The following is a 24,725-nucleotide window of genomic DNA, read 5'->3' as shown; positions in this document are numbered from 1 at the left end:
ACACAGTGGCACTGCCCGCTCCCTCTCTGGAGCCCCTCCTCCCTGGAAGAGCCTCTACACCTCACCCCCACCTGGAGGCCACCCTCTCCAGCTAGATCCTTGCCCAAGCTGCCCAGAGTTCTCATAAGCATGCCTGGAACCAGGGGCTGGGAATTCTGCATGGGAAAGAAACGGGGGGGGGGGGGGGGAGGCAGCCTCTGCCCCCGCCCCACAGGAGGGGGCTCCCAAACGGAGCAGTGGCTTTGGTCCTTCCTCACCTTTCACCTTCTCCACCCCGGGAAGCAAACTTTGCCTCCTCTCCCTGCTCTGCCTGGCAGATCCAGCAGCCCCCCTACGCCCAACGGGTGGCCAGAGGTGAAAGAGAGGCCTCCGTGCCAGCTCACGACCCTCCTCTGTCGCCACCATCCCCCACCCCCGCTGGGTCCCTAAGGAAGCCAGGGGACAAACTTGCAAACTGTTCCCAGGAGTGTAGCCGCCGGCAAGAGGCTGGGGAGCTCAGGTGTCTTTCCCGGAGGTTGACTGGCAGGTGGCGTAGCTGCCAGCGCACCCCCCCCCCAGCTGTTCGACCTGGAGCTCCCCCTGGCCACCTCCCCTGAGTTTCGGCGTCCACTGGCCGTGGCGGGACCCGCCTGAATTAACCCTCGCGCCACACAGCCTCTCCTTTCTCTCCCGTCTTCCAGGTTAAGAGTTGGATTTTTTTTCCTCTAAGTTGTCGCAATTTGAACCCACGATCGGGGGGCATGAGAGCACTCGAATGTGAGTGTGTGTGTGAGCGCGCGCGCGTGCGTGTGCGGGGACCGTGGGGCTGTGGCGAGCCGCTTTCCTGGGCGCTGCGCCGCCAAAGCCAGCCGCGCCTCGGGGCCTCTCCGCCCGCGCCCTCGCGCCTGGCCCGCCCGGCTCCCAGCCCGGAGCCCCGCGCGCTCCGCGGCGCGCGCCCCGCGTCCGCCTCCCACCCGCTCCCTGCGCGCGCCCCCGCCCCCCCACCGCCTTCCCGGCTCGGCGCCGGCGCCCGAACGCGCGGTCCCGCGCGGCCCCGCAGGCTCGCCGTCCGCAGGTACTCACCTAAGAAGAAGAAGAGGCAGAAGGCGTTTGCCAAGATCATGTTAAATAAATCCCACAGTTTTTTGGATTTTTTTTTTTGTGCTTTTTGGCTTTCTCCCTTGGGGAAAAAACAACAACAGCAATAATAATAACAGCCAAGCAGGAATAATCAGCCCCGAATCCGATGCGGAGATGCCAGCGAACGGACCCGATGGAGATCCAGTCCTACGATCCTCGCCTCTAGCTGGAGGGCGGCGGGCTGCCCCTCGACGCCCCCTCGCCCACCGGAACCAGGCGCGCGCGCGGCTAGGTGGACGTCCGCTCCGTAAGCCGGCAGCCGGGTCCCGAGCCAGCCCTCGCCTGCGCTCGTCCGGGAAGGCGCGGGTCCCCGCGGGCCCGATCCCCCCGCGCGCCCCAGGAGGGGCTGGGGAGGTGGGGGGGGGGGGAGGCGGTCGGCGAGCCGAGGGCTGGAAGGAGGCGGCGAGGCGGGGTTCGGAATAAAATGCACACAGGAGCGAAATCCACCGACGGGTGTCAGCGCCCGGGCACAATCCACGCGGAGCTCGGCGGACCGCAGACCCGAACCGCTTCTTCCCGCACCAGGACGAAGGAAAGATTCAAAAAATATCTCCTCCCGCTCACCCTGGCCCGCCTCACTTTTTTCTAATGGAATGCCAGCGACCGAGCGGCTCTGCGTGCGTCTTCCTCGCCCTCCTCCCTCTCCTCTCCCTCCTCGCTCGCCCCAGCTCTCCCTCGCGCTGCTCGCTCCCTCCCCTTCTCCCCCCTCTCCCCGCTCCTCCCTCCGCCCGCCCCTTCCCCCCTCTCGGCTCCCTCGCCGCGGCTCTCGCGCCCGCGCCCCTCTCCTGCGCCCGGGGCTCGGCGCTCCGGCTCCCAGGCGGCCCGCGGCGCGGGGCGCGGGCGCGGGCGCGGGCGCGCGGCGTAGCGGCGACACTCCGCAGCGGCGGCGACACGGTGGCGGTGGCGCCGGGGAACGCCGGCTCACCGCGCTCAGCCGCCTGCGCGTCCCCTTACTGACCTGGTGCCTGGGCCGGAAACTCACTGGCTCCCCCGGTCCTGCTCGGGCTCAAACCCACCCGAGCGTCCGCACCCTCCTCCTCCTCCCCGCCCCCACCCCCGCCCCGCGGCGGGCAGCTGCGCCCTCCAACCCCCACGGCCGCTGCCCCCGCCCCTTGAGCCGCGGGGTCTCGGAGGCCCGGAGCGGCCGAGGCCAGGCTGAGGGGCGCCCGATCCATCCGGCCGTCAGGGGGGGGGGGGGAAGGGGCGCAGTGGGGGGGAAGGGTCTGGACTCCAGGAAAATAATAAAATAAAAAGCGAGCCTGGTGGCCCGGGGTTGGAAGAGGACTCCACCCTGGGCGGGGAGCCGAAGCCGGGGTGCCCCCTTCCTCCGGCATCTCTGTGCCCCCGCGCACCCCGCCGGCCCCAGCCTGCCCCCGCGCGCACCTGCACACGGGGCCCCCCAAGCGGAGCTCGAGAACTTTCCCTCGCCCCCGCGCGCCCCAGCCTCACAGCCCTGTCGGTCTCCCCTTCCCTAGCCGGCTCCGGCGGGGGAGACTCCGCGGCCCGGACGCCGTCGCCGCCTCCTCGGAGGCCGGGGACCCTGCCCGAACCGCGCCGGAGGGATCGGGCGGGGGCGCCCCAAGACCGCCCCGCGCCGGGGCTGCGCGGCCGGCTGGGCTCTGGGATGCCCGTCCCGAGGCAGCTGGCGGCTTCCCGGCTCCCGAGGCTCCGCGCGGGTACCCCTCCTGCAGCCGGCCAGGGGGCGACGGATCCATCTGTCGGTGGGCCGGGCCCGCCGGCGTGCTTTGATCACGGAATTTACAATGAACGCCCAGAAGCAACGCCAAGGAGGCGTCTGGCTGGGAAAGGGCTGAAGAAGTGAGGCTGCGGGCACCACGGGGCGCGGCGGCGGGGCGCCGGCGTCCTCACGGGGCTGGGCACGCGGGGGCCGCCCCGCACGCCGGGTCCTTCGCGCACACCTGCCCTCCTACGGCGCGGCCGGCGCGCGCGCGCGTGCACACACACTGTCACACACACACATACACACACACGGCAGCCTCAACTTTCCGCGCTGCCCGAAACCGGATCCCGGCCGCGCGCAAGGTTGTGTGGTCGCGCCTCTCGAGAGAGGCCTTTTCAGAATCGGAGGCTCGCGCTGGGAGCGGACTTGGGCGCCGGCGCCGGGCCAGGGCTCCCGCGCAGCCCCGGCCGCCGTGGCTCGCTGGCAAAGCTAGAGGGAGCAACTTCCATCCGGCCGGTTTCGGCGCGAGCGCGGCTTCTCCCGGCTCCCCACGCCCCTTCTCTTTGGCGCGCCCTGGCGAGGGGCGGTGGCCGGCGCTCACGGACTCTGGAGGGTCCTGGCTGAGCGGGCCAGGGGATTGAAGCTGGCGAGAGCCCCCTGCCTGCCCTCCTGCCCCTCTGGTTGGAGGAAATGACCTCACATCGGAGCAGGGCTCCTGGCTCCCTTCTCAAACCTGGCTTCAAACAGGTGGCTGTGGAAGGATGGAACGCCACAGGCCATCCTGGGCAGGGGGTCCGGAGGTAGGAGCCTGGCCACTTTGCCCCAGGGCACCCATTTGTGGTGTCCTACGTGTGGTGTCCCACACAAGACTTCCACCGACACCACTCCAGACCCCAAAAGTACCGCTCAACACACCCCTCTCTGGTCCCCAACAAAAGCCTGGTTTTTTTTTTTTTTTTTTTTTTTTTTAAGATTTATTTGAAAAAGTTACACAGAGGAGAGGAAAGAGAAAGTGGTCTGCCATCCGATGGTTCACTCCCCAAATGGCTGCAAAGGCCCGAGCTGTGCCAATCTGAAGCCAGGACTTCTTCCGGGTCTCCTGCGCGGGTGCAGGGGCCCAAGGACTTGGGTCATCTTCTACTGCTTTTCCAGGCCACAGCAGAGAGCTGGATCGGAAGTGGAGCAGCCAGGTCTTGAACCGGCACCCATATGGGATGCTGGCGCTTCAGGCCAGGGCGTTAACCCGCTGCACCACAGCACCGGTCCCAAGTCTGGATTTTTTTTTTCACCTTCTTGTGCTGGCAGCTGAGAAAAAGGAAGAAAACACTGAAACAGACATAGGAGGGTGGAGACAGCAGCAGTGAGCACCCAGCTGGCTTCCCCTGAGTTCCCATGGGATTCTGGTAGCAGGAGAGGGGCTGGAGCCAGCCAAGACCAAGGACAGTGGGTGGCAGCAGCCACCACCCATGTCCAGCTTTTTGCGGCTGTGAGTGAGGGCACTCTGACCTAACACCTTCTCTTCCCTCCTGTCTGTCCACAGGTCTCCCCCAACCCCAGCCCCTCTGCTGACCCCAACTCTCAACCTGAGCTTCTCTGGCCTAGGCATAGTCTATGCATCGTGGGCTATTTCCTGAGCATCCGCTGTGGGAGAGGCGCCCCCTGGGCCAGATTCTGCAGATGATAACACACACAGGAACCCATCATGGCCATAGGCGGTTTACCCTCTGAGTGTCAATTATTTCATCGATAAAACAGGGATTGAAAACAAAACAAAATGGGACAGACATGTGGTGCAGCCATCAAGATGCTGCCTGGGACACCAGCGTTGGACTTGGGAGTGCCAGGGTTTGAGTTTGCTGACTGCAGCTTCCAGCTCACCCAGCCCTTAGGAAGGGGCCGCGATGGCTCAAGTGCTTGGGTTCCTGCCACCCACTCACTCCCATGGGAGACCTGGATTGAGTTCCGGGCTCCTGCTTTTGATCTGGCCCAATTCCAGCTGTTGTGGGCATTTGGGAGGTGAACCTGCAGATGGCAGGTGTCTCTCTCCCTCTCTCTCGCTCTCTCCCTCTCTCTCTCTCCCTCTCTCCCCCTCTCTCTCCCTCTCTCTCCCTCTCTCCCTCTCTCTCTGCCTTTCAACTATAGTAAACAAAATGTTTGGAAATAACAAACCCCTGGAGAAATTACATGAGAGTCTACACTCAAAGCAGCTGGTTGAAGGGCTGGCTCCTGGAAAGTTACTCACCCCTTCCCTCTGGGGTCCCGGGGAAGAGCGAGGGACCCGTGACAAGGCCATAAAACCTCAGCACCAAATGAGAAGCTGAGATTTTAAAAAAATCACAAAATCAAGACGACTTTCTGAAAGACAGAGGCTGGAAGCTGATCTTGCAAGAGCAAATCACAGGGCTGGTGCTATGGCGAAGTGGGTTAACGCCCTCGCCTGAAGCGTTGGTTCTAGTCCCGGCTGCTCCTCTTTCGATCCAGCTCTCTATATGGCCTGGGATAGCAGTGGAGAATGGCCCAAGTCCTTGGGCCCCTGTACCTGCGTGGGAGACACGGAAGAAGCTCCTGGCTCCTGCCTTCGGATAGGCACTGCTCCGGCCATTGCAGCCATTTGGGAGTGAACCAGCGGATGGAAGACCTCTCTCTCTGTCTCCACCTGTCTCTGTAACTCTGTCTTTCAAATACATCTTAAAAAAAAAAAAAGAGTAAATCACACGGAAGAAGAGGTGGTGTCCCCACAGGTGCAAGCAACAGCTGTTGGTTCATGGGCACCCTTTCACACACCCTTGGGAGCCTGCAGCTTCCATGTAGCTCTCCCAGGCCCAGCCCTGCTGCTCCCAGGCTCCCAGGCTCCCAGGCTCCCAGGCTCCCAGGCTCCCAGGCAGATGAGCGCCTGCTCTCCCCAGAACAAATCCAAAAGCCTCTAACACCAGGGGCAGGGAGAGAGCACAGACGCTGGTCTCTCCTTTCTGGTCCCCTTTGTCTTGTGCAGTGGAAGGAGAGTGGAGGAGCAGGGACAGCCCCAGAGGCTGAGGACAGCCTCAGAAGGCTGAGGGTTCCCTCGTGCCACAGCAGCAAAATCAACCAGGAGTGAGAAGACAAAAGGTGCCTCGCCGGACACCACAGACCCAGCAAGGAGCCCCGGGCCTGGTGGGAGATCTGGAAGGTGCAGCCAGGGGTGCACGGCGCAGGACCAAGCATTGCCGTCGTGGGCTCGGAGCAGGTGAGTGGCAGGAGGAGAATGGGGTTCTGGAAGACTGTGGAAAGCCGAGACCTAGTCTGGAGGTCTCAGCTGGAGGTGAGGAGGGCGCCAGGCTGGAGGTGACAGCCAGCCCGACTGGGGGAGGGTGGACACAGATGAGTCAGCAGAATGTTGGTGATGGCTGGACACAGGGGCAGAGGGGGAGGGTACGGGTGTCTGCCGAGAGGGTGGCTGGGCCGGGGAAAGTGGCCAGCCTGGACTTTCCAGGTGTTGTCATTGGCAAAACTAAGGAGTCACCAGCCTTGGGAGAAGACGCTAGGGACGACTGATAGCCCCGTGTCACAAAGGAGAAAACTGGGGCGAGAGAAGCCGGTTAACTCGCCTCAGCTCACCAGCAGAACCAGGATGCACACTCAGGCCGGGGGGGGGGGGGGGGGCCTGGGAGTTCAGGATCTTCCTGGTCCCAATCCTTGGCGATCCGAGGCGGCACTCAGCAACCTGGTCGGCTTCTCTCTCTTTCTCTCTCTCTCTCTCTCTCTCTCTCTCTCTCTCTCTCTCTCTCCCCTAACAGCAGGGTGATCTCACCAACATTTCCCTGGCCCAGGATCACTGCACATCGCCCCAGGCCCAGCCTGGAAGGAGCCAGCCAGCCTGGGAGTGCAGAGCAGGCAGGAGTAAGTCCCCCTGGAGAGAGCATTGCCCTGGGGCAGAGTGGGCGCTGGGGGGGAAGGGAGATGCACGCTGCACTCAGGGGCATTGATTGCGCTAATTGATTTCAGTCAATGTGCTCAGTGCGGTCATCATCCTTTTTAGAGGTAGGGGAGGAGGGGGCTGGCTTTACCAAGCTCTCCCCAGAGCCCCAGGGGCCTCTCTGCAGCCCCACCCATCCCACTGGGAGAGCCCCACACGCCCCAGGTGCCCATTAGAGAGGCAGGAGCCTGCTAGCCCTTGCCCCCGCAGGAGGGGAGGAAGAGATTCAGGTGCAGGGAACCTGCTCCCCTCTGACCAGAAGTCATCAGTACCCCACAGCTCAGAGTGCCTGCTACACCCACCATCTCCAGCGCCCTGACTCCTGGGAGGTAAGCGTGGCAGAATTAGCTTCCCTCCTATACCAACAAACCCCCGCTTAAGGTGGCCCATGCCATGGTCAAGGTCACCACACTGCAGCCAGCCAGGTCGCAGAGCCCAGACTCAAAAGTGGTCTTCCACACCGCACCCAGCCCTGCTCCCAGGCCCAAAAGAAGCATCCCATCCCGTGGGAACAGCTAGGCCTCTCTGCTACGTCCTGCACAGGATAGAGATGGTGGAAGGCAGAGAGAAGGCACCCAAGGCTTCCCCAGAGATCCCATTGCTCACCTACCCTTCTCTGGAACAATCAGAAACCTAAAAACCCCTTGCGCATTGCCTGGCCTCTTCCCGCTGCCCTGACTACACCCTGTTCCATCTGTGGTTGGCACCGCGTTAGCCACGCCCCAGCCTCATCCTGATGCCAGGACTGCGCTTGGCAGACCCCAGCTGCCTGGAACAACCCCATGGCCTCCCTCCTGCAGGCACACACATGCGCACGCGTGCACACACACACACACACACACACACACACCAGCGCTCGGGTGTTGGCTGTCTGCCAGGTTACCCAAGGTCAAGGCAGAATCAGGGGAGTGACTGCTTCTGCCAAGCCGTGGGGAGCCGGCCCCTGCTGCCTGGTGCCCTCCAGGAGCCCTCTCAGCCCTGGGCTCCCTGCAGGGGCTGTGTCTTTATTTAGCCGAGCTCAGCAGGTGGGAGGGGCCTCTGAGATGGACTGTCAGAGGGACCTGCCTCATCTGGGGTCTGGAGGGCAGCTCAGAAGGGGTTTGGGACGGAAGGTGGAGCCCTGACTGGCTCGCGCCCAGGTAAAGGGGAGCATTATCCTTCCATGAGAGGGGAAACGGAGGCCGTGGGACCCCACTGCGCGTGCCCCTCTGTCTGGACTCCTCGCCCCACCCAAAGCTCCGGGCCTCTTGCCCATCGCCACATCCCCAGAGGCTGGCACAATAACCAGTGCTCAGAAAGGGTTAGCCGACAGCACCCAGCGCAGGGGCTTGGGCTCAAGGTCACTGAGCCTGGTTCCAACCACTTGTCCGTGTGCCTGGCATTGCTGGGATCCAACTCACCCACAACCTAAACACTTCTCTCCCCCTCCCACCCCCACCGCCTTCAGCTCTCCTTAGGAAAAATTGATAAATCTGACCAGAGGATTTCTCACCATTTAAGTTCTTCTGCTTCAGCCCAGACTGGCTTATGCGCCTGACTTTAAAGTCTAATGCTGTACAGGCTTAGCACAGTAGTGGGCGTCAGATTCGTCGATCCTCGAGACCAACTGCCTGCTTCTTACATGTGGGCGTAAGAACCTCCCCCACCCTCTGGTCCAGTCACCCCAACAGCCGGAAGAAGCCGAGGGGCCCAGTTGGGGTGCAGCAGGTTAAGCCCCCACATGTAGTGCCATCATGCCTATATCAGAGTCAGCTCTGGGTTCGAGTCCCAGCTACTCCGGCTCCCTGCTAAGGGACCTGGGAAGGCAGCAGATGACGGCCCTAATCCTTGGAGCCCTGCCACCCATAGAGGAGACCCCCTTGGAGTCCCTGGCTCCTGGCTTTGGCCTGGCCCAGCCTTGGCCGTTACAGCCATTCCGGGAGATGTGTGTCTGTGTGTGTGTGTGTGTCTGTGTGTGTCTTCCCTGTCACTCTGCCTTACAAATAAACACACAGAATAACCACATCTTTAAAAAGAAGCTGAAACTTTAGTTCCACCCTCCTGATGACGACAGAGGCACAGCCCACAGGCACCTGGCAGCAGGGCCGGGCCAGCAGGCGCCTCTATTAAGGGACCCAAGCCGTCTGCAGCCATAGCCCCCCCCCGGGGGGGGGGTTCTGATCAAAAGACAAGGGTTCAGCCAGTCGTGCTACCACCCACAGCCAGCACCTCCCTGTGTCCGTTCCCCTGGTGGCCCCATCGCCGGGGACTTTCGAGCCAGTGGGTGCAGGCTCCAGGTTTGCCAATGAACCAAGTGGACCCTTTGCCTCTCAGCCCACTGCCACCAGGGCAGCCGCCTCTCTCCTAAACAGCCTCAGCAAAGGGCTGATCGATTTATCCTGCCTTGTCAGTACCTTGCTTTCCAGAACCAGCAAAACTGATAATGGTCCTTTTTTTTTTTTTTTTGGCAATCAATCTCAATCAGTTATTGAATTCTTCAATAGCTTCTTGTTCCTCCTCCCTGACACATGCACATTTTAAAGACAGGCAGGATGATGGCTGTCTGATGGGAGAAAACAGGAGAAGGGACTGGCATGAGCCGCAGAAGGTAAGCGTGCTGGCTCCCGCCACTCCCTCGCCCTGCGTCCGTCCATCACAGCGGAGACTTCTAGATGCAGGGCCCCAGGCGGCTACAAGCAGCCACCTAATGCACTTGCCGCGGGTGCTGGCTCCATGGATTTCGGTCCGCCCGGTCTGGGGTCTGTGGCACTGGGGACTGGCTGCCCCATGGCTGACACCGTGAGAATCTAGTGGGGGTGTCCTTACGGCTCATCAGGTAAGGGAGAGCTTCCCACCTCCCTTAGGGGCACCGACAGGGAGGGGGCTTGTGGGAGAAGACTTGCTGGGCCAAGAAAAACCAGCAGCCCCGTGGGAGCCGACAGCTAATTAGGACAAACGCCGGCTTCCGCAGGGTTTCTGGCTCCTGACAACCCTGCGGGCCACAGGGCCTTGCTCACCAGCCTTGCTGAACCTCCCTCCCCCAGACGCGCTCCCTGGACCCAGGACTGAACGTGGGACGGAGAGTGAGAAAGCCCCCCGCCCGCCGCCGCCAGGAGGAGCCGGGAGTGGGGAAGCAGGAAGCCTTGGCTGATGCTGCGCTTGCTAACGAGCACTCCAGGAGGCCTTGACTGGGCTGCACAGGTGCGAGCGAGCGCGGGTGAGCCAGCCACGAGCCACACACAGCATCACCTGCTCTGCTCGGCAGCCAGGCCAGCCCCACGACCTTTGCAGGGCCTGGGGGTCTCAGAGTGCAGGAAGGAGTCCCCTGCCCCCTTCCTGGGCCTGTCCCATGCTGAGTTCAGGTTAGCGCCTCCTTCCCCGTCCCCCCCCCACCCCCCACCATCAGTGGAACAATGCACTGATCGTGTGCTGCACTGGAGCAGACCCCGAGACAGGAGATCTAGAAGACATCACCTCTGTCTTCATTGAGACAGGATCCGGGAGCTGCCAGCCTAGGAGGGCACGGATCAAAGGAGAACTCTCTGCATCTGCAGAACGGGTGCTTGGCGCATCAGGGAGTCCTCTGGGGGAACCTCCAGGCCCGGGACAGGACATCCGTCCCACCTAACTCTGGAGCCACCAGCCACGGCAGAGAACCAAGGAATGGCCTTGAGGCTCGGGTTACTGCTGGGCCTCAAGGGAGGACAGCGTTCAGACAGCCTCAGCACAGCTAGCGGTAGCTGAACGCTTACTATGTGCTCAGTCTCTTCCACCTGAATGAACGCCAGCCCAGGGAGATCAACTGAATTGTTAGCCCCAGTTAATATGTGAAGATAATAAAAGATGAAGTTCCTAATATATGACGATAATAAAGAGCCAGTCCAAGATTCTTCATAATCTTCAATTAGGAAAATATTAGAGCAGGAAATTGAATGCAGAGCTGCCCTGTCTCCAAAACCTGTTTGTTGGCTTCACCACCAAGCCCTGCAACTCCCCAGAGCCACTCACACGCACCCGATCCGCAGCCCCAAACGCTGGGCTCTCAGCCTGGGTCTGCCACGACCATCTATTATCCCTTTTCATTGGTTGACAGAACAGCACCTTGTCAACCGTAAGCACCTCCACTATTACCCGACAAAAACAAAAACAAAAAACATGTGTATTAGAATTCCCAAGGGAGGAGGCGGTGGCACCTGCAGGAGGGACACATCCAGCCCCTCTGAGACATGTGGCTGGTGCACCTGAAGCAGACCCCGCCACCAACCACGGGGCCCAGCCTGCCTCTTCCTCCGTGGCCCCGATCGGTTCGGCTCTTCAGCCACCGGCTCATGTCTGTCTGTCTTTCTCCTACAGAGGTTCTCACGGGATTTCTCCCAAGCAGGACAGCTACATCGACAAACTCCCTTGCATCGCCTGAGACCAGCGCAGAGCAGGTGTCTGGCCTGCCGACGGCGGCTCCTGGTCTCCCTCGCTCCTGCCCCAGCTTGCACCCCCGCAGTCCAGCCCCCTCCCCAACTCCAGCCTCCCGGATTCCACTCTGTCGCTGGACTCCTGGTCCAGGCATCCCCCAAAGTGCCCAGCACAAGTCTTCCCTTTCTCCAAGCCTCAGCCTTCATCGGAGCCTTGCCTTTCACCCAGAACAGCCTCCCACCCTCTCCGCCTGTCAAAATCCTCCCTGGATACACACGAAATGTCAACAGCAGTTATCTCAGGGTGATGAGATTAAAGATTATCTCCATCTCCTTCCTTCCAATGCCTTCTATTTGGAGATCTGCGGGAATGAGCACATGCTATTTCTATAATCAGAAAAAACACAATGAAGTCATGCCTTGAGTCCCCACCCTCCCGTGAGCCCCTCCTCACTCATCCCGGTGCACAGAAATTCCACGGCTCTCAGCCCTGTCTTCAACGGCCGAATACGCCCGTCGGCTTGCTGTGTGTGAACATCAGACGTCTTCACCCACACCGCAAGCTTCCTGGGCGCAGGGAACACCTTCCAGGAGGGGTCTTCAAAAAGCTCGTGGAAATGCGTGCTATGGAAAAACCTGCGGGGGCCAGCGCTGTGGCATAGCGGGTAAAGCCACCGTCTGATGCCAGCATGAACACTGGCTTGAGTCCCGGCTGCTCCACTCCTAATCCAGCTCCCTGCTAATGCACCTGGGGAAAACAGCAGAAGATGGCCTCTGCACCTGCATGGGAGACCAGGAGGAAGCCCCTGGCTCCTGGCTTTGGCCTGGTTCAGCCCTGGCTGTTGTGGCCATTTGGAGAGTGAACCAGCGGAGGAAGGATCTCTCTCTCTCTTTCTCTCTCTCTCTCTCCATATCCCTCTCCCACCACTCTCTCTGTAACTCTGACTTTCAAATAAGTAAGTAAATTTAAAAAATGCATGAATTTCAAACTTTCTTTGCACCAAAATAAACTGATCTCTACTTTCCATGTTTCCACGGACTTGTTGAATGTCCCCGTGCACAACTCTGCATGGTTCCTGGCGTCCACCAAGCACCGAGTGAATACAGTCATACTCAGATCTCCATGGAGACCGGCTCCAGGACCCCCACAGACACCAAAATCTCCCCCATGCTCAGGTTCACTTAGTGTTTGCCTGGAGCCGATGCACCTCCCCCCCGCACACTTGGAAATCATCTGACGGTGACTTCCAACATCTAATACAATGTACATGCTGTGCAAACAGTTGTTACACTGCACTGGTTAGGGAAAGACAACAAGAAAGGCTGTAGGTGTTCCACTCAGACTTCATTTTTTAAAAAAACTCCTTCCATCCAGGATGGGCTGAACCCACAGAGGCGGAGCCCACGTGCACGCGTGGAGACCCGGCTGTCCTCGTCAGCTACAGAGAGGATGGCCATGACCCCAGTGCACCTGACAGTGGCCTGGGCAGGCAGAGTCCTGGAACATTAGAGTTGATACAACCCAAGGCTCCAGTCCACACTTGCTGCTAGGGACATCCAAGTTGGCTCCGAATCGGATTCTCCATCACCCTCCCTCCCGGAGCTGTCACACACGCAAGCAAAGCCAAACAAAGCAATTCAGCCGACAGCCCAGAACCCACGGCCCCTGTCGCCCTGCCCAGTGCCATAACCGCTGACCCGCAGCTGCCACTCCGAGACCTTATTAATAGCCGTTTCTCTCCCCAGTCCACGGCTGGACATGGCTTGCCGGGTTAATAATTTGTTCATTAGGCGCCTAATGAATTCCTTGTTAATTGCTAACTTGATGAACAGCCAGCAGTCCCCATCTGCCTGGAGAAATGGCAGCAGATAACCGCAGAAGCTGGCCAGGCCCCAGGGGCTGGAGAGCCGGGGACCTGCCTCTGGGGAGGGTGGTAGCTCTTGGGGAAGAAGCCTGTCCCCCGGGAGTGCAGCCGCCTCCCCCGGGAGTGACCCCGGGTGGCCACTTCTTGCCTGACCACCCAGATCTGCCTCTCCCAGGTCCTTCCAGCCCTCTAGTGTCCCTCCCTTGTGACTTTCTTTTATTTTTGTTTTCTCTGAGCTCCTACCACTTGAAGTCAGCAACTCTCCATCTAAGCCTTTGGCGGGCAGGTCCCTTCTTCTCCCCCTCGATCTGACCTCCCAGCTGGAAAGCAGCCATGATGATGTCCCCGTGGGCACTTGAGCTCCCCGAGAGTCAAAACCACATCCTCCTCTTTCTTTCTTGTGTCTCTGGTACCCAACACAGCACCTGGCTCCTGAGAACGCAGAGAAGAAGCCGCGGACGCACTCTTTGCTGCGCAAGCCTGCATGTGGACTGCCATAATAACACACCGCCAGCCAGGGGGCTTATGTAACAGACACTAATTTTCTCATGGTTCTGGAAGCCGGAGGCTCTAGATCAAGGGGCCAGCATGGTGGGAGTCTCCCAAGCCTCTGTCCTTGGCTTGCTCCCTGTGTCCTCCCATGGTCCTTTGTGCACCTGCATCCCTGCCCCCCGCCCCCGCCAGAATTAGTTCATTGATTTGCAAGGCAGAGAGAGAGAGAGAGAAAGAGAGATCTCCCACCTGCTGCTTTATCCCCCCCCCCCCCAGTGTCGGCATCAGCCAGGGCACGGTTGAGTCTGAAGCCAGGAGCTGGGAGCTCCGTCCAGGTCTCCCACATGGGTGGCAGGGGTCCAAGGACCTGAGCCATCACCTGCTGCCTCCCAGGAAGCCAAACTCAGGAGTGCAGCCAGGAACGGAACCCAGGTACGCCAACGTGGGCTTGACCGTCTTAACTGCTCAGGCCAAGGGCCCACTCTTCTAGCATCCAAATCTTCCTCTTCTAAGAATGCCGGGTGCATCGGGCCCAGCCCAGCCACCTGCTCTTAACTTAACCACTTCTTCAAAATACCCATCTCCAGATACAGCCACTTCCTGAATCACTGGGGGTTGGCACTTCAACATGTGGACTTCAAGGGGGCCCTGTTCACCCCCTAACCATTTCCCCACCTACAACGCCCACTGGGTGGTGGCCACAAGCTCCATGTTCGGGGCCTCCTGCGACCTGGGTTCCCGATCCTGCACAGACCCCCAGAAAACCCTCTGCCAGAGACTTTAAGGCAAACCCTCTCCCTCTCCGTCATGTCAGCTCCCAGATCCTTAATGGCGCCGTTATTTCTGAAATCACTTTCAAGCAGCCCTGAATGGAGATGATGATTTCTAGCATTTGCATAGCAATTTTTTCTTATCAGAGCCCGGTCTGTTGCATCCTCCCGGTATCGCCGGGAGGGAGGAAGAGGACGGAGAATTGACCTGAGAAGCAGTTAGTCAACTTTCTCAAGACAAGCTACGTGGACAGCATGGCCCCCAGGAGCCTTCTGCGTGAGCCCCTGTAGCTTGACCCCCTGGCATTGTCTTCCCTGTGTCCAGGCACCCACCCAGGGCCGGGCACAGAGCAGCCATCAGTGTCAATGTTAACGGCGCAGCCGGAAGTCAGGACCACTGCCCAGCCACCCAGACTCCCTCAGGCAAGATCAGCCCCGGACCGAGTGGGCAACCTACTCAGCATCTGAGCTGCCAGCACCAGGCCTGCTCTTCCCTCAGGGCCCTGCAGGCCAAGGAAAACAAGTTTGGAGGGGCCACCGCCGTGGCACAGCATGTTAAGATGCTTGTCTGCAGTGCCGGCATCCCATATGGGTGCAGGTTCGAGTCCCAGCTGACTCACTTCTAATCCGGCTCCCTGCTGATGCGCCTGGGAAAGCAGCAGAGGATGGCCCAAGTTCCTGGGCCCCTGCACCCACGTGGGAGACCCAGATAAAGCTTCTGGCTTCTGTCTTTGGCCTGGCCCAATGCCAGCCATTGAAGCCATCTTGGGAAGTGAACCAGCAGATGAAAGATATCTCTGTGTGTATGTGTGTGTGTGTGTGTGTGTGTGTGTGTGTGTCGTGCCCTCTCTCCCTAACTCTGACTTCCAAGTAAATAAATACATCTTTTAAGAAAATAGAAAACACATTTGGAAACCTATCTATTACTTCCACATCTCTACCAGTGACAAGGAAAACTGTTTATAGTACAATTGCAAAATGATTTCACATTGCATTTATTTTTATCGCTTTCGATCACAGGTATTTTTAGAAGCTGCCTCACGTGGGGACAATGCTTCCAAGTGGAGGAGGATGCAATACCCATTTGACAGTCAAGTAAAGCAAGGCAGAGAGAAGTCACATACCTGCCAAAGGGCCAGCATTGCGGCACGGCAGGTGAAGCCACTGCCGCGACACCAGCATCCCATATGGTTCAAGTCCTGGCTGCTCCACTTCCGATCCAGCTCTCCGCTAATGCACCTGGGAAAGCAGTGGAAGATGGCCTGAGTGCTTGGGCCCCTGCACCCATGTGAGAGACCTGGATGGAGCTCTTGGCTTCAGCCTGGCTCTGCCCTAGCTGTTGCTAACATTTGAGGAGTGAAACAGTGTGTGTGTGTGTGTGTGCATGTGCATGTGTGTGTCTTAACTCTGCCTTTCAATAAATAAATAAATCTTAAAAAGAAAAGCAGGTGCCTGCCCACCGTGGTGGAGGCAGCTGGTTTATGAGCAGGGCCTCGATTCCCTGCTCTGTGCTCTTTCCTCTCGGTCTCCAGATTTGTGCTGCAGGGACCTCTGGGAGTAGGCTGGAGATCCCACAGCTGCCGTGTGCCGACACTGGGGCTTTGAACATTGTGGAGCTGAACCATCACAGTCCCAGGTGCCCCCAAGGCCCGGCCCTGCCCCTCTGCCTGTGCCAGGATGTTCGTCCTCGTGTTGATGCTGTCCATCTGGCTGCTAACAGCTCTTGAGTGCACAACCCTGGTTGCGCCTTTGACCAGCAGCCTCAGTGACGTCAGAGGCAGAAGGGGGAGGGGAGGTGCGGGGACGGAGCGAACGTCACGCTCACCATCACCCTGCAGCATGGTGGTGCCCGAGTTGACCGGGACTGGTTCCCAAAGCTGGATCACAGGCGCTGAAACACGGGACTGGATAAGTGAGCCAAGGGTTCCTGCCGGCTCAGCTCCACAAGAAGCCAAACACAGGGGCCAGAGTTCAACACGGCAGTCAAGACGCTGCTTAGAAAGCCCACACTCCACACCAGAGTGCCTGGGTTCAAGTCCCCGCTCCGGCTCCTGAGTCTAGTTTCCTGGAACGTGTACCCTGGTGGGCAGCAGGTGGTGGCTCAAGTAACTGGGTCCCTGCCACCCACAAGGGACACCCAGAGAGAGTTCCAGCTGCTGGCTTCAGCCCGCTCAGCCTTGGCTGTTGCAGGCATTTGGGGAATGAACCAGCAGATGGAAGAGCCTCTCTCTCTCTCTTTCTCTCTGCCTTTCAAATAAAACAAATAAACTTGATGACACACTCCTTCCAACCTGTCCCACCGCCTCCTCACTTCCTGCCTTCTTCCCTGACAAGCACAGGTACCCCTGGCCAGACACGCCCCAGACACCAGCCGGGACCCTGGACGTGGGGGTGGCAGTGACTCACCACAGCCGAACTCAGGGCTCTCCTTGCTGGGGCTCCGGCTCGCCTCCAGCCAAACTCCCTCCCACTCCCCTCCTCCCCCACCTCAGGCTGATTTGGAGTCCTGGACCCACACTGGTGCCTCCGTCTCTTTCATTGCCACCCCTCCCGCCATGGGGTCTTTCCCAGACCCTTACTGCTGGCAGAGCTGGTGCCAGTGAGACTCCTGCCCTGGAGGTCAGTCCTGGGGAGTCCCGGAGGAGCAGGGGAACTGGAAAGCCACTTGGCCTCCCGTAAGGACAGCAGAAGAGGGAGCCGCCTCTCCACAGCCGGAACAGGACTTGGCATTGCTCCCCTCTCCAGAAGGTTCATGTTCAGACCACGCTGGCTTGGGAGAGAGGCCCGCGGCTGCCCGCTTCCCGGTGCCCAGGAGACGAGGGAGCTGTCTGCAGGAGGCGAGGGAGCTGTCTGCAGGAGGCATGGTGCTCCCAGGACACTGGAGCCAGGTCAGGACCCAGCAGGCGGAACGTCTGTCTGTCCGTGGAGACCACCAGGGCCGAGAGAACCCCAGCAGGCAATGTCCCTCCCTACCTGTTGGCTCGGGCCTCTCCCAGGACAGAGGAAGAGCTGGCCTCCCGGGAGGCGCCGCAGCCTGGGGCAGGGACTCTCAGCACCAGGAATTCCAGCTTCCAGTGGAGAGGCATCCAAGGCTGTCGCTTTAGCGGCTTTTGGAGAACTCAAGGTGTTGCCAGGCAGGGCGGCAGACCTCGCAGGAGCACTGCGGTCCACCCAGCCACTCCGCGAGCTCGGGGAGCCGCCCTTGTCAGGACTGGGCCAGGCTGAAAGGCCAGGAGCTTTATCCGGGTCTCCCAGGTGGGTGGCAGGGGCTCAAGGACTTGGGCCATCCTCTGCTGCTTTCCCAGGCGCATTAGCAGGGAGGTGGAGCAGAAGCGGAGCAGGGACTGCAGCCAGTGCTCCTATGGGATGTGGCGGGACCCTCAGGCCATCACAGGCTCTTCAAATGTAAAGGAGGACCCTGAAATCCCCCTGCAACCAATACCTCCACCTCCCCACAGGGGCCAGAGGCCTGCCCCACCCCCACCCTACCCACCTGACACCCTTGTCCAAGAGGGCTTGGCTCTGTTTGTACTGTGATTATTTAACGTTGAAAGAACAAGCATGGGCAGGCAGTTGGCCTGGTGGTTAACCAGGTCAAGGTGCCTACATCCCACACCGCACAACAGTGCCTGGGTTCCAGGCTGCTTCTGCTCCTGTTTCAGATCCTGGCTCCTTGGTTCAAGTAGCTGGATCCCTGCCACCCACAGGGAGACCCGGATTGGAGTTCCCGCCCCCACCTCCTGCCTGGCCCAATCCCTGCCTTGCGGAAATTTTGGGAGTGAACCAGCAGATGGGAGAGCTCGCTCTCTCTCCCCCCACTCCCAAAACAATAATAATAATTTAAAAAATTATAGACACACCGCACAGGAAGTTCTAAAATCATCTGGGAGAGTGTCCTGGGCCTTTTGCCAAGTTACCCTTAACAGTCACAGTTTACGTAAAAACGCACAGGGAACGGCGCGTCTGCGTGGCTCTGTGTCCCACATACGCAGATCCGCCAACCAACACCTGCCTCGGGGCCAGAGCTGTTCCGGCACCACAATGACGTCCCTCCCGCCTCCAGCCCCAATCTCCGGCTATCACGCGTGTGGTTTCCATCTCTGTCGTTTTGCCATTTCCAGTCGCCCCCTCCCCTGAGAAACCACCCAAACGCTGAGCAGAGGCCCCGCAGAGCAGGCAGAGCTGGTGAGGGCGGGCGCCCTGGGCGGACACAGGGAGCCCAGCCTCACTCACGTCCCTGCAGACACCCCGTGTCCCTGGGGCCCCTACCCCAGCCCAGTTCTCATCCGCCCGTCTCCTGATCATCCGTTGTCCCCTTTCACATCCCTGGACCAGCCGTGGTCACCAGCCAAGCCCACTCCCCCAGGAGCGGCCCTGCTCTCTGCTGCCCCCGTCAGGGAGTTTGCGGCTCAACGCATCCTGGCTGCAGGATTTTAATTTGAAATTCTCCCGAGTCATGCTTCTCCCATACCGTGCCTACATAATTCATTTTTATTGCCTAAATATAGGGCTTAATATTGGTCCCTGTTAAACTTCATCTTGTTTGTTTCAGGCATCATTTCAGCTTGTCAGGATGTTTTCAAATCTTCAGCTCACTCTCTCTCTGGATCTCAATTACGCCTTCTAACTGTCATCTAAAAATTTGATCATCCTGCTCTGTCTGTCTTCATCCACGTCACGGATGGAGCCGTGGAGCTGGTCAGGGCTTAGGACAGGGTGCAGGAGGGTGTCCTGGGAGCCCGCTTCCAGACCAGGAGGGCAGGTTTGAGATTCCAAGCCACACAAGGCCATGCTCGGGCGTTGGCCAAGCGGGGTAGTGAGGCGTCCTGAGCCCGTGAGTCTAGAAGCTTATATATATATATATATATATATATATATATATATATATTGACAGGCAGAGTGGACAGTGAGAGAGAGAGAGAGAGAAAGGTCTTCCTTTTTCCGTTGGTTCATCCCCCAATGGCCGCTGCGGCCGGCGCACCGCGCTGATCCGATGGCAGGAGCCAGGTGCTTCTCCTGGTCTCCCATGGGGTGCAGGGCCCAAGCACTTGAGCCATCCTCCACTGCACTCCCTGGCCACAGCAGAGAGCTGGCCTGGAAGAGGGGCAACCGGGAAAGAATCCAGCGCCCCGACGGGGACTAGAACCCGGTATGCCGGCGCCGCAAGGCGGAGGATTAGCCTAGTGAGCCGCGGCGCCGGCCAAAAGCTTATATTTTTCTATCACACCCAAGTTCCAGTGGCTTAGTCCCCACGCACTTACCAAGGCTCTGACTGCCAGGCGCCCCCAGGAGCACCCAGGGGTGCCTTCCTTGAGAGCCCAGGGCTGCTCCCGGTATGGAAGGCAGATACACAGAGGCTGGCTCCGCGGGCCAGCCTGGCCACAGATCTGGGCTTGATTTGCAGAGGCTGAGATGGTGAGGCGGACGCCACAAAACCTGCCGGGGACCCAGCACTGCCCCTCAATCCGAAAGACAGAGATTTGCTCCAAGGCCCTGGGTCACTGCGGCTCCAGGAGTAACCAGGCACGGGTGTCACTCAAAGCCAGCACCAGCGTCCCTGCTGGCGGCCCCGGGGAGGGGCTCCCCGCTCCTCCCAGCCAGCTCACTCCAGCGCTGTGAGAACGGGGTCTGTGCCCCTTTGCAGGCTGAGAACAAAAGTGCAGACCCGAGAGAGGCGGAGCCCACAAGGCCGCCGGCTGCACCCAGGCCCTAGAGTGCCCCTGGATGGCGTGGGGCAAGGTGGCTGCTCACCGCCGGCGTGAGTGCCCTGTTACGCTGATTGGCCAATCAAAAGGCTGCCAGGAGGAGGAGAGGGAGGCTCGATCGGCTTTGTTCTCGGTGAACTCACACTGCTGCCGGCAATCACCTTCCTTTCCCAAGAACTCACAAATCATCCGTTCCAGTCACCTGCCTTGGCGTTTGGCCAAGAAGCCACATCGAAATGGCTGAATAATCATCTCCAGAGGTAGACAAAGTTCCAGGCTGCGAGGACCTGCTGCACCCGAAGCCAGCCCTCCCTGCTGTCCCACCCACCACCCAGACACGACCCTCAGGGCCCCTGGAACCCTGGCCAGCGTCTGGCGCAGGGATGCCCGAGCCCGCGACCGTGACCGCCGGGATCGGACCTCCGCCTCGGCCGTCCCCGCCCCTCTCCCCAGAGCTGACAGACGTCTTCATGTCCCCGTGATCGCGGCCAGGGCTCAGCGGCGTGGGATGGCAGGGAACCGGCGCGTGCGGAGGGCGCCCGGCAGGCTCTGACCCGTGCCGCAAGCACACCTCCATCTGTCAGCCCGCCCGCCCTGCCTGGGGAGCTGATGGGGCTGCCACTGCAGATGTGCTATCATGCTTGTGTGCCCGCACCGCAAAGGCACAGTTTTCTAGAGGAATTAATTCCAAGGCTTAGACGCGGGTCTGCCCGGAGTTCTAGTGATGAAAGTTGAGAAGAGCCACGCACCAGAACCCCTCCCTCAACCCTTCAGTTCCGGCATGGCCACAGGGCTTCAGTGTCAAGGTCACCCTGTCCTCCTCCCTCTCCTCACCAGCCAGGCCTTGGACGGTCAAGGGTCCAACCTTGCCTGGTGGCAAATGCGAAGCCAAGTCGATCTCTTGGGTAAGCAGGTGACTTCGAAATCTGGCTCTCAAAATCCAGTGTGGTGCAGAGGCTAAGCCAGCGAGGCCAGCAGCCCGTATGAGCGCTGGAGCCAATCCTGGCTGCGCTGCTTCCGATCCAGCCCCTGCTAATGCGCCAGGGAAGCAGCAGAGGATGGCCCAAGTACCGGGGCCCTGCACGCCTGAGGGAGACCAGGAAGGAGCTCCTGGCTTTGTCCTGGCCCAGCCGCAACCATTGCAGCCATTCTAGAGACATGAACCAGTAGATGGAAGATGTCTCTCTCTTTTCTCCCACTCTCTCTGTCACTCTTTCAACTAAATAGCATAAATCTTGGGGGAAAAAGAAGAAGAAGAAAAGAAATCCAGCTCTCGGGACATCATGCTGCGTCCTGGCAGGTTTCTGGGTCAGAGACACCAGCAAAGCCGGAAGAGACGGAAACAGCCCCGCAGATCCAGCTTCCGCTTCTGCACGCAAGGCAGCCGAGGCTCCAGAGAGTGACGTGCACGAGCTTGGTCGAATAGCTCCAGAGCCAGGGTGGGGCTGGGTTCTCCTGAGTTATTGCACTACTGCGGGGCCATTTATGGAGGCCAGGCCCCGCCCACAGCACAGAAAAATGCTTTCTCGTCTTCTTTAAATATATATATATATTTGAAAGGCCCCAATGGCCAAGGTTGGGTCAGGCCAAAGCCAAAGCCAGGAGCCTGGAACTCCTTCCAGGTCTCCCAGGTGGGTGGCACGGGCCCAAGGACTTGAGTCATCTGCCGCTGCTTTCCCAGGCCATTAGCAGGGAGCTGGATGGGAAGTGTAGGAGGCCAGACGAACTGGCGCCCATCTGGGATGCCGGTGAAGCAGACGGCGGCTCAACCCGCCGCGCCACGCACGAAGCCACCCACCCCCAGCGGTTTCTAATTTTCACAACCAGTTTCTGGGGCGACCGTCATCAGCACGGCAGGCGGCAGGTAGCAGACTGGTCGGCCCCAGGCCACCGGAAGAGAAAACAGCCTCGGGGGACATGCAGCTTCCTCCTAAGAGAGGGGAGTCTGGGTGGCACCAGGTGTCCCCGCAGGGGAAATGTTGAGAGCCACCTGCTGGAATGTCCCTGCTTAACTCAGCATGGCCCTGCACTGCACGACAGTCAGCAAACTCAGGCCCAGAGGGAAGGAAGCAGTGCATGGGAGCAAGGAGAACATTCTCAGAGCCACCCGCCTCCTCGGGGCACTGGGCGAGCCAGAGGTCACAGTCCCCAGCCGGTGTCCCGCTCTCTGTCCACCCCATGCCCGCTCTTCTGGATCTGCAGGGGTGGGATGATGGGAGGGGCTCAGGGACCCCAGAGAGCATGTCACGGCTTGGAGGAGGCTTGTCCCCCACCCCCCCAGAACTCAGGTGAGCACACGATTGTGGGGTCAGGGGTTGGCCTAGGAGATGCGACACCCGAGTCTCACACCAGGGTCTCGGCTTTGAGTCTCGCTGCCAGCTCCCAATTGCAGCTTCCAGCTGATGCACACCCTGGGAGGCAGCAGTTGAGGGCTCAAGGACGTGGGTCCCTGCCACCCATGCAGGAGACCTGGCTGGAGCTCGGGCCTCCCGGCGTGGGCCTGGCCCAGCCCTGCATGCTGCAGCCATGTAGGGAGTGAACCAGCAGATGGAAGCGCTCTCTCTCGTCTCTGTCTCTCCCCAGTCCTCTCTCTTTGAAATGAATGAATGAATTAAAATCCATCCCGTCCCAGCAGGGCCTAGCCAGGGGAGTTCGGGTCATAGCAGCGAGCACTCTGGATGGATGCGGTTCTCGGGGGCAGGGATTGGCTGTGCCGGGAGCCAAGGCAGCCACTCAGGCTTCCTTTTCTAGCACAAGACCCTCCCGGGGTCTGCACCATGAACTGCAGCCAGAACCACGAGCTGAACTGGACCTCTTATCTTCATAAAGTACCTGGTCTTACGTGCTCTGTTACAGCAACAGAAAATGCAGGAAGCGACAGGGGTGTTCGCTCCCGGGACTCCAGCTCCATACAACACACTCCCTCATCAGACTACCTGGTTTTGACACCTGCCTCTACCTTCTGACTCCAATTTCCTGCTGAAGCAGACCCTGGGAGGCAATAAGTGGATGGCTCAAGTGGTGGGGTCTCTGCCACCCACTTAGAAAACCTGGACCAGGGCCGGCGCTGTGGCTTAGTGGATAAAGCTGCCGCCTGCAGTGCCAGCATCCTAAATGGACACCGGTTCGAATCCTGGCTGCTCCACTTGCGATCCAGCTCTCTGCTATGCCCTGGGAAGGCAGTAGAAGATGGCCCAGTGCTTGGGCCCCGGCACCCATGTGGGAGACCCAAATCTGAGTTCCTGTCTCCTGGCTTCTGGCTGGCCCAGCCCTGGCTGTTGCCAGTATCTGGGGAGTGAACCAGTGGATAGAAAGATCTCTCTCTCTCTCTCTCTCTCTCTCTCTCTCTCTCTCCCTCTCTCTCCCTGCCTTTCAAATAGATGAAAATGAGTAAATAAGCTTTCGTGAATTTTGCAGGGAGAAGAGGCACTGTTGTATCGGACGCTGGCACGGTGGTGCCCTCCAGGAGGGGCCGGTCGGAGTGTCATCGTCGGGTGAGTGACACTGACTTTGTCCTCATTTTTCTTTGCAGAACGAGAATGGTAACAGAAGGCGCCGCACAGAGCGCAAGTGAGGATTCAATGAGATGCAAAGCACCCACCATCGTCGCTGGAGTATAATCAGCACACGGCAAACATTAGGTTTTTATTATTGTTTTTATTTTCATCTTGATGAAAAATGTGTTATTTTTACGCTGTTGTAAAACTAAGAGGACCGTGAGTTCGGCGCCACAAATTCCACCGCTGACATCCTGTACTTTGGACGGTTTCTGTTCTGTGTGTGTTATTTAAACGCACGCTCTCCTCGCGGGGGAAGCTGGGCAGAAAGTGGCCCCCGCAGCACCCCAGGCCGGTGCTTGCACAGCGTACAGTCCCACTCGGATTCAAGGCTGCACCGCCCAGGCTCACGGAGGAATTCCAAGGGCTGCAGGTAGCCATTCTGCTTCCTTGATCGAATCCTGACACCAGGGCAGGAAGGGAGTCTACGGGGCTGGGCCCAAGGCCAGGTCCCCGCGCCTCTCTCAGCCTGCCGGTCCCTCATCCCTGGGGGTGAGGTGTGCAGAATACCAAGGGGGCGGCATCATGGCTGCGCGTTGCTCTGCGACCCACACGCAGTCTGAGAGAAGCCACTTCAGCAGGTTTCTTTGTGGTGGGAATACCTAGGAGCAGCGCATGCAAACCCAGAGGGCACCGGCCAATCTGCAGGTGCAGAGGGCGCCAGCACTGTGGTGCAGCCGGTTACGCCACCACTGGCGCCACCAGCATCCCATATAAGCACCTGTTCATGTCCAGGCGTTGGCTCAGTTTCCAACCCAGCTAATGCTGGGTTGCTAATGCGCCTGGGAAGATGGCCCAAGTGCTTGGGCCCCTGCCACCCACAGGGGAGACCCAGATGCAACCTGTCTGTTGCTGCCACCTGGGGAGTGAACCAGTGGATGCAAGAACTCTCTTTCCCTGTCGCTTTCTCTCACTTCCTGTCATTATCAAGTATTTCATACTGTGCATCACCATACATGTTACATTTTTTTAAAAAAAGATTTATTTATTTATTTGAAAGTCAGAGTTACAGAGGCAGAGGCAGAGAGAGAGAGATCTTCCACCCGCTGGTTCACTCCCCAGTTGGCTGCAACGGCTGGAGCTGGGCTGATCCAAAGCCAGGAGCCAGGAGTTTCTTCCCACGCAGGTGTAGGGCCCAAGGACTTGGGCCACCTTCTACTGCTTTCCCAGGCCATAGCAGAGAGCTGGATCGGAAG

General features: G+C 59.5%; 1 protein-coding gene across 2 annotated transcripts in view; it reads right to left on the bottom strand.

Moving 5' to 3' along the window:
- Positions 1-1,812, bottom strand: part of GFRA2 (GDNF family receptor alpha 2) — a 68,282-nt gene extending 66,470 nt beyond the window's left edge. The window contains exon 1 of one of the 2 annotated variants that reach the window (XM_070047336.1): positions 1,063-1,812. In XM_070047336.1, coding sequence (XP_069903437.1) covers positions 1,063-1,102 — 40 coding nt within the window. In that variant the 5' untranslated portion in view covers positions 1,103-1,812. The remainder of the gene's footprint in view (positions 1-1,062) is intronic. The other variant, XM_070047337.1, reaches the window with a different exon arrangement.
- Between the last annotated feature and the right edge of the window lie 22,913 nt (positions 1,813-24,725).

This window comes from Oryctolagus cuniculus, chromosome 8, assembly GCF_964237555.1.
Source record: "Oryctolagus cuniculus chromosome 8, mOryCun1.1, whole genome shotgun sequence".
NCBI lineage: Eukaryota > Metazoa > Chordata > Mammalia > Lagomorpha > Leporidae > Oryctolagus > Oryctolagus cuniculus.
This window is presented reverse-complemented; position numbering and strand designations above follow the sequence as displayed.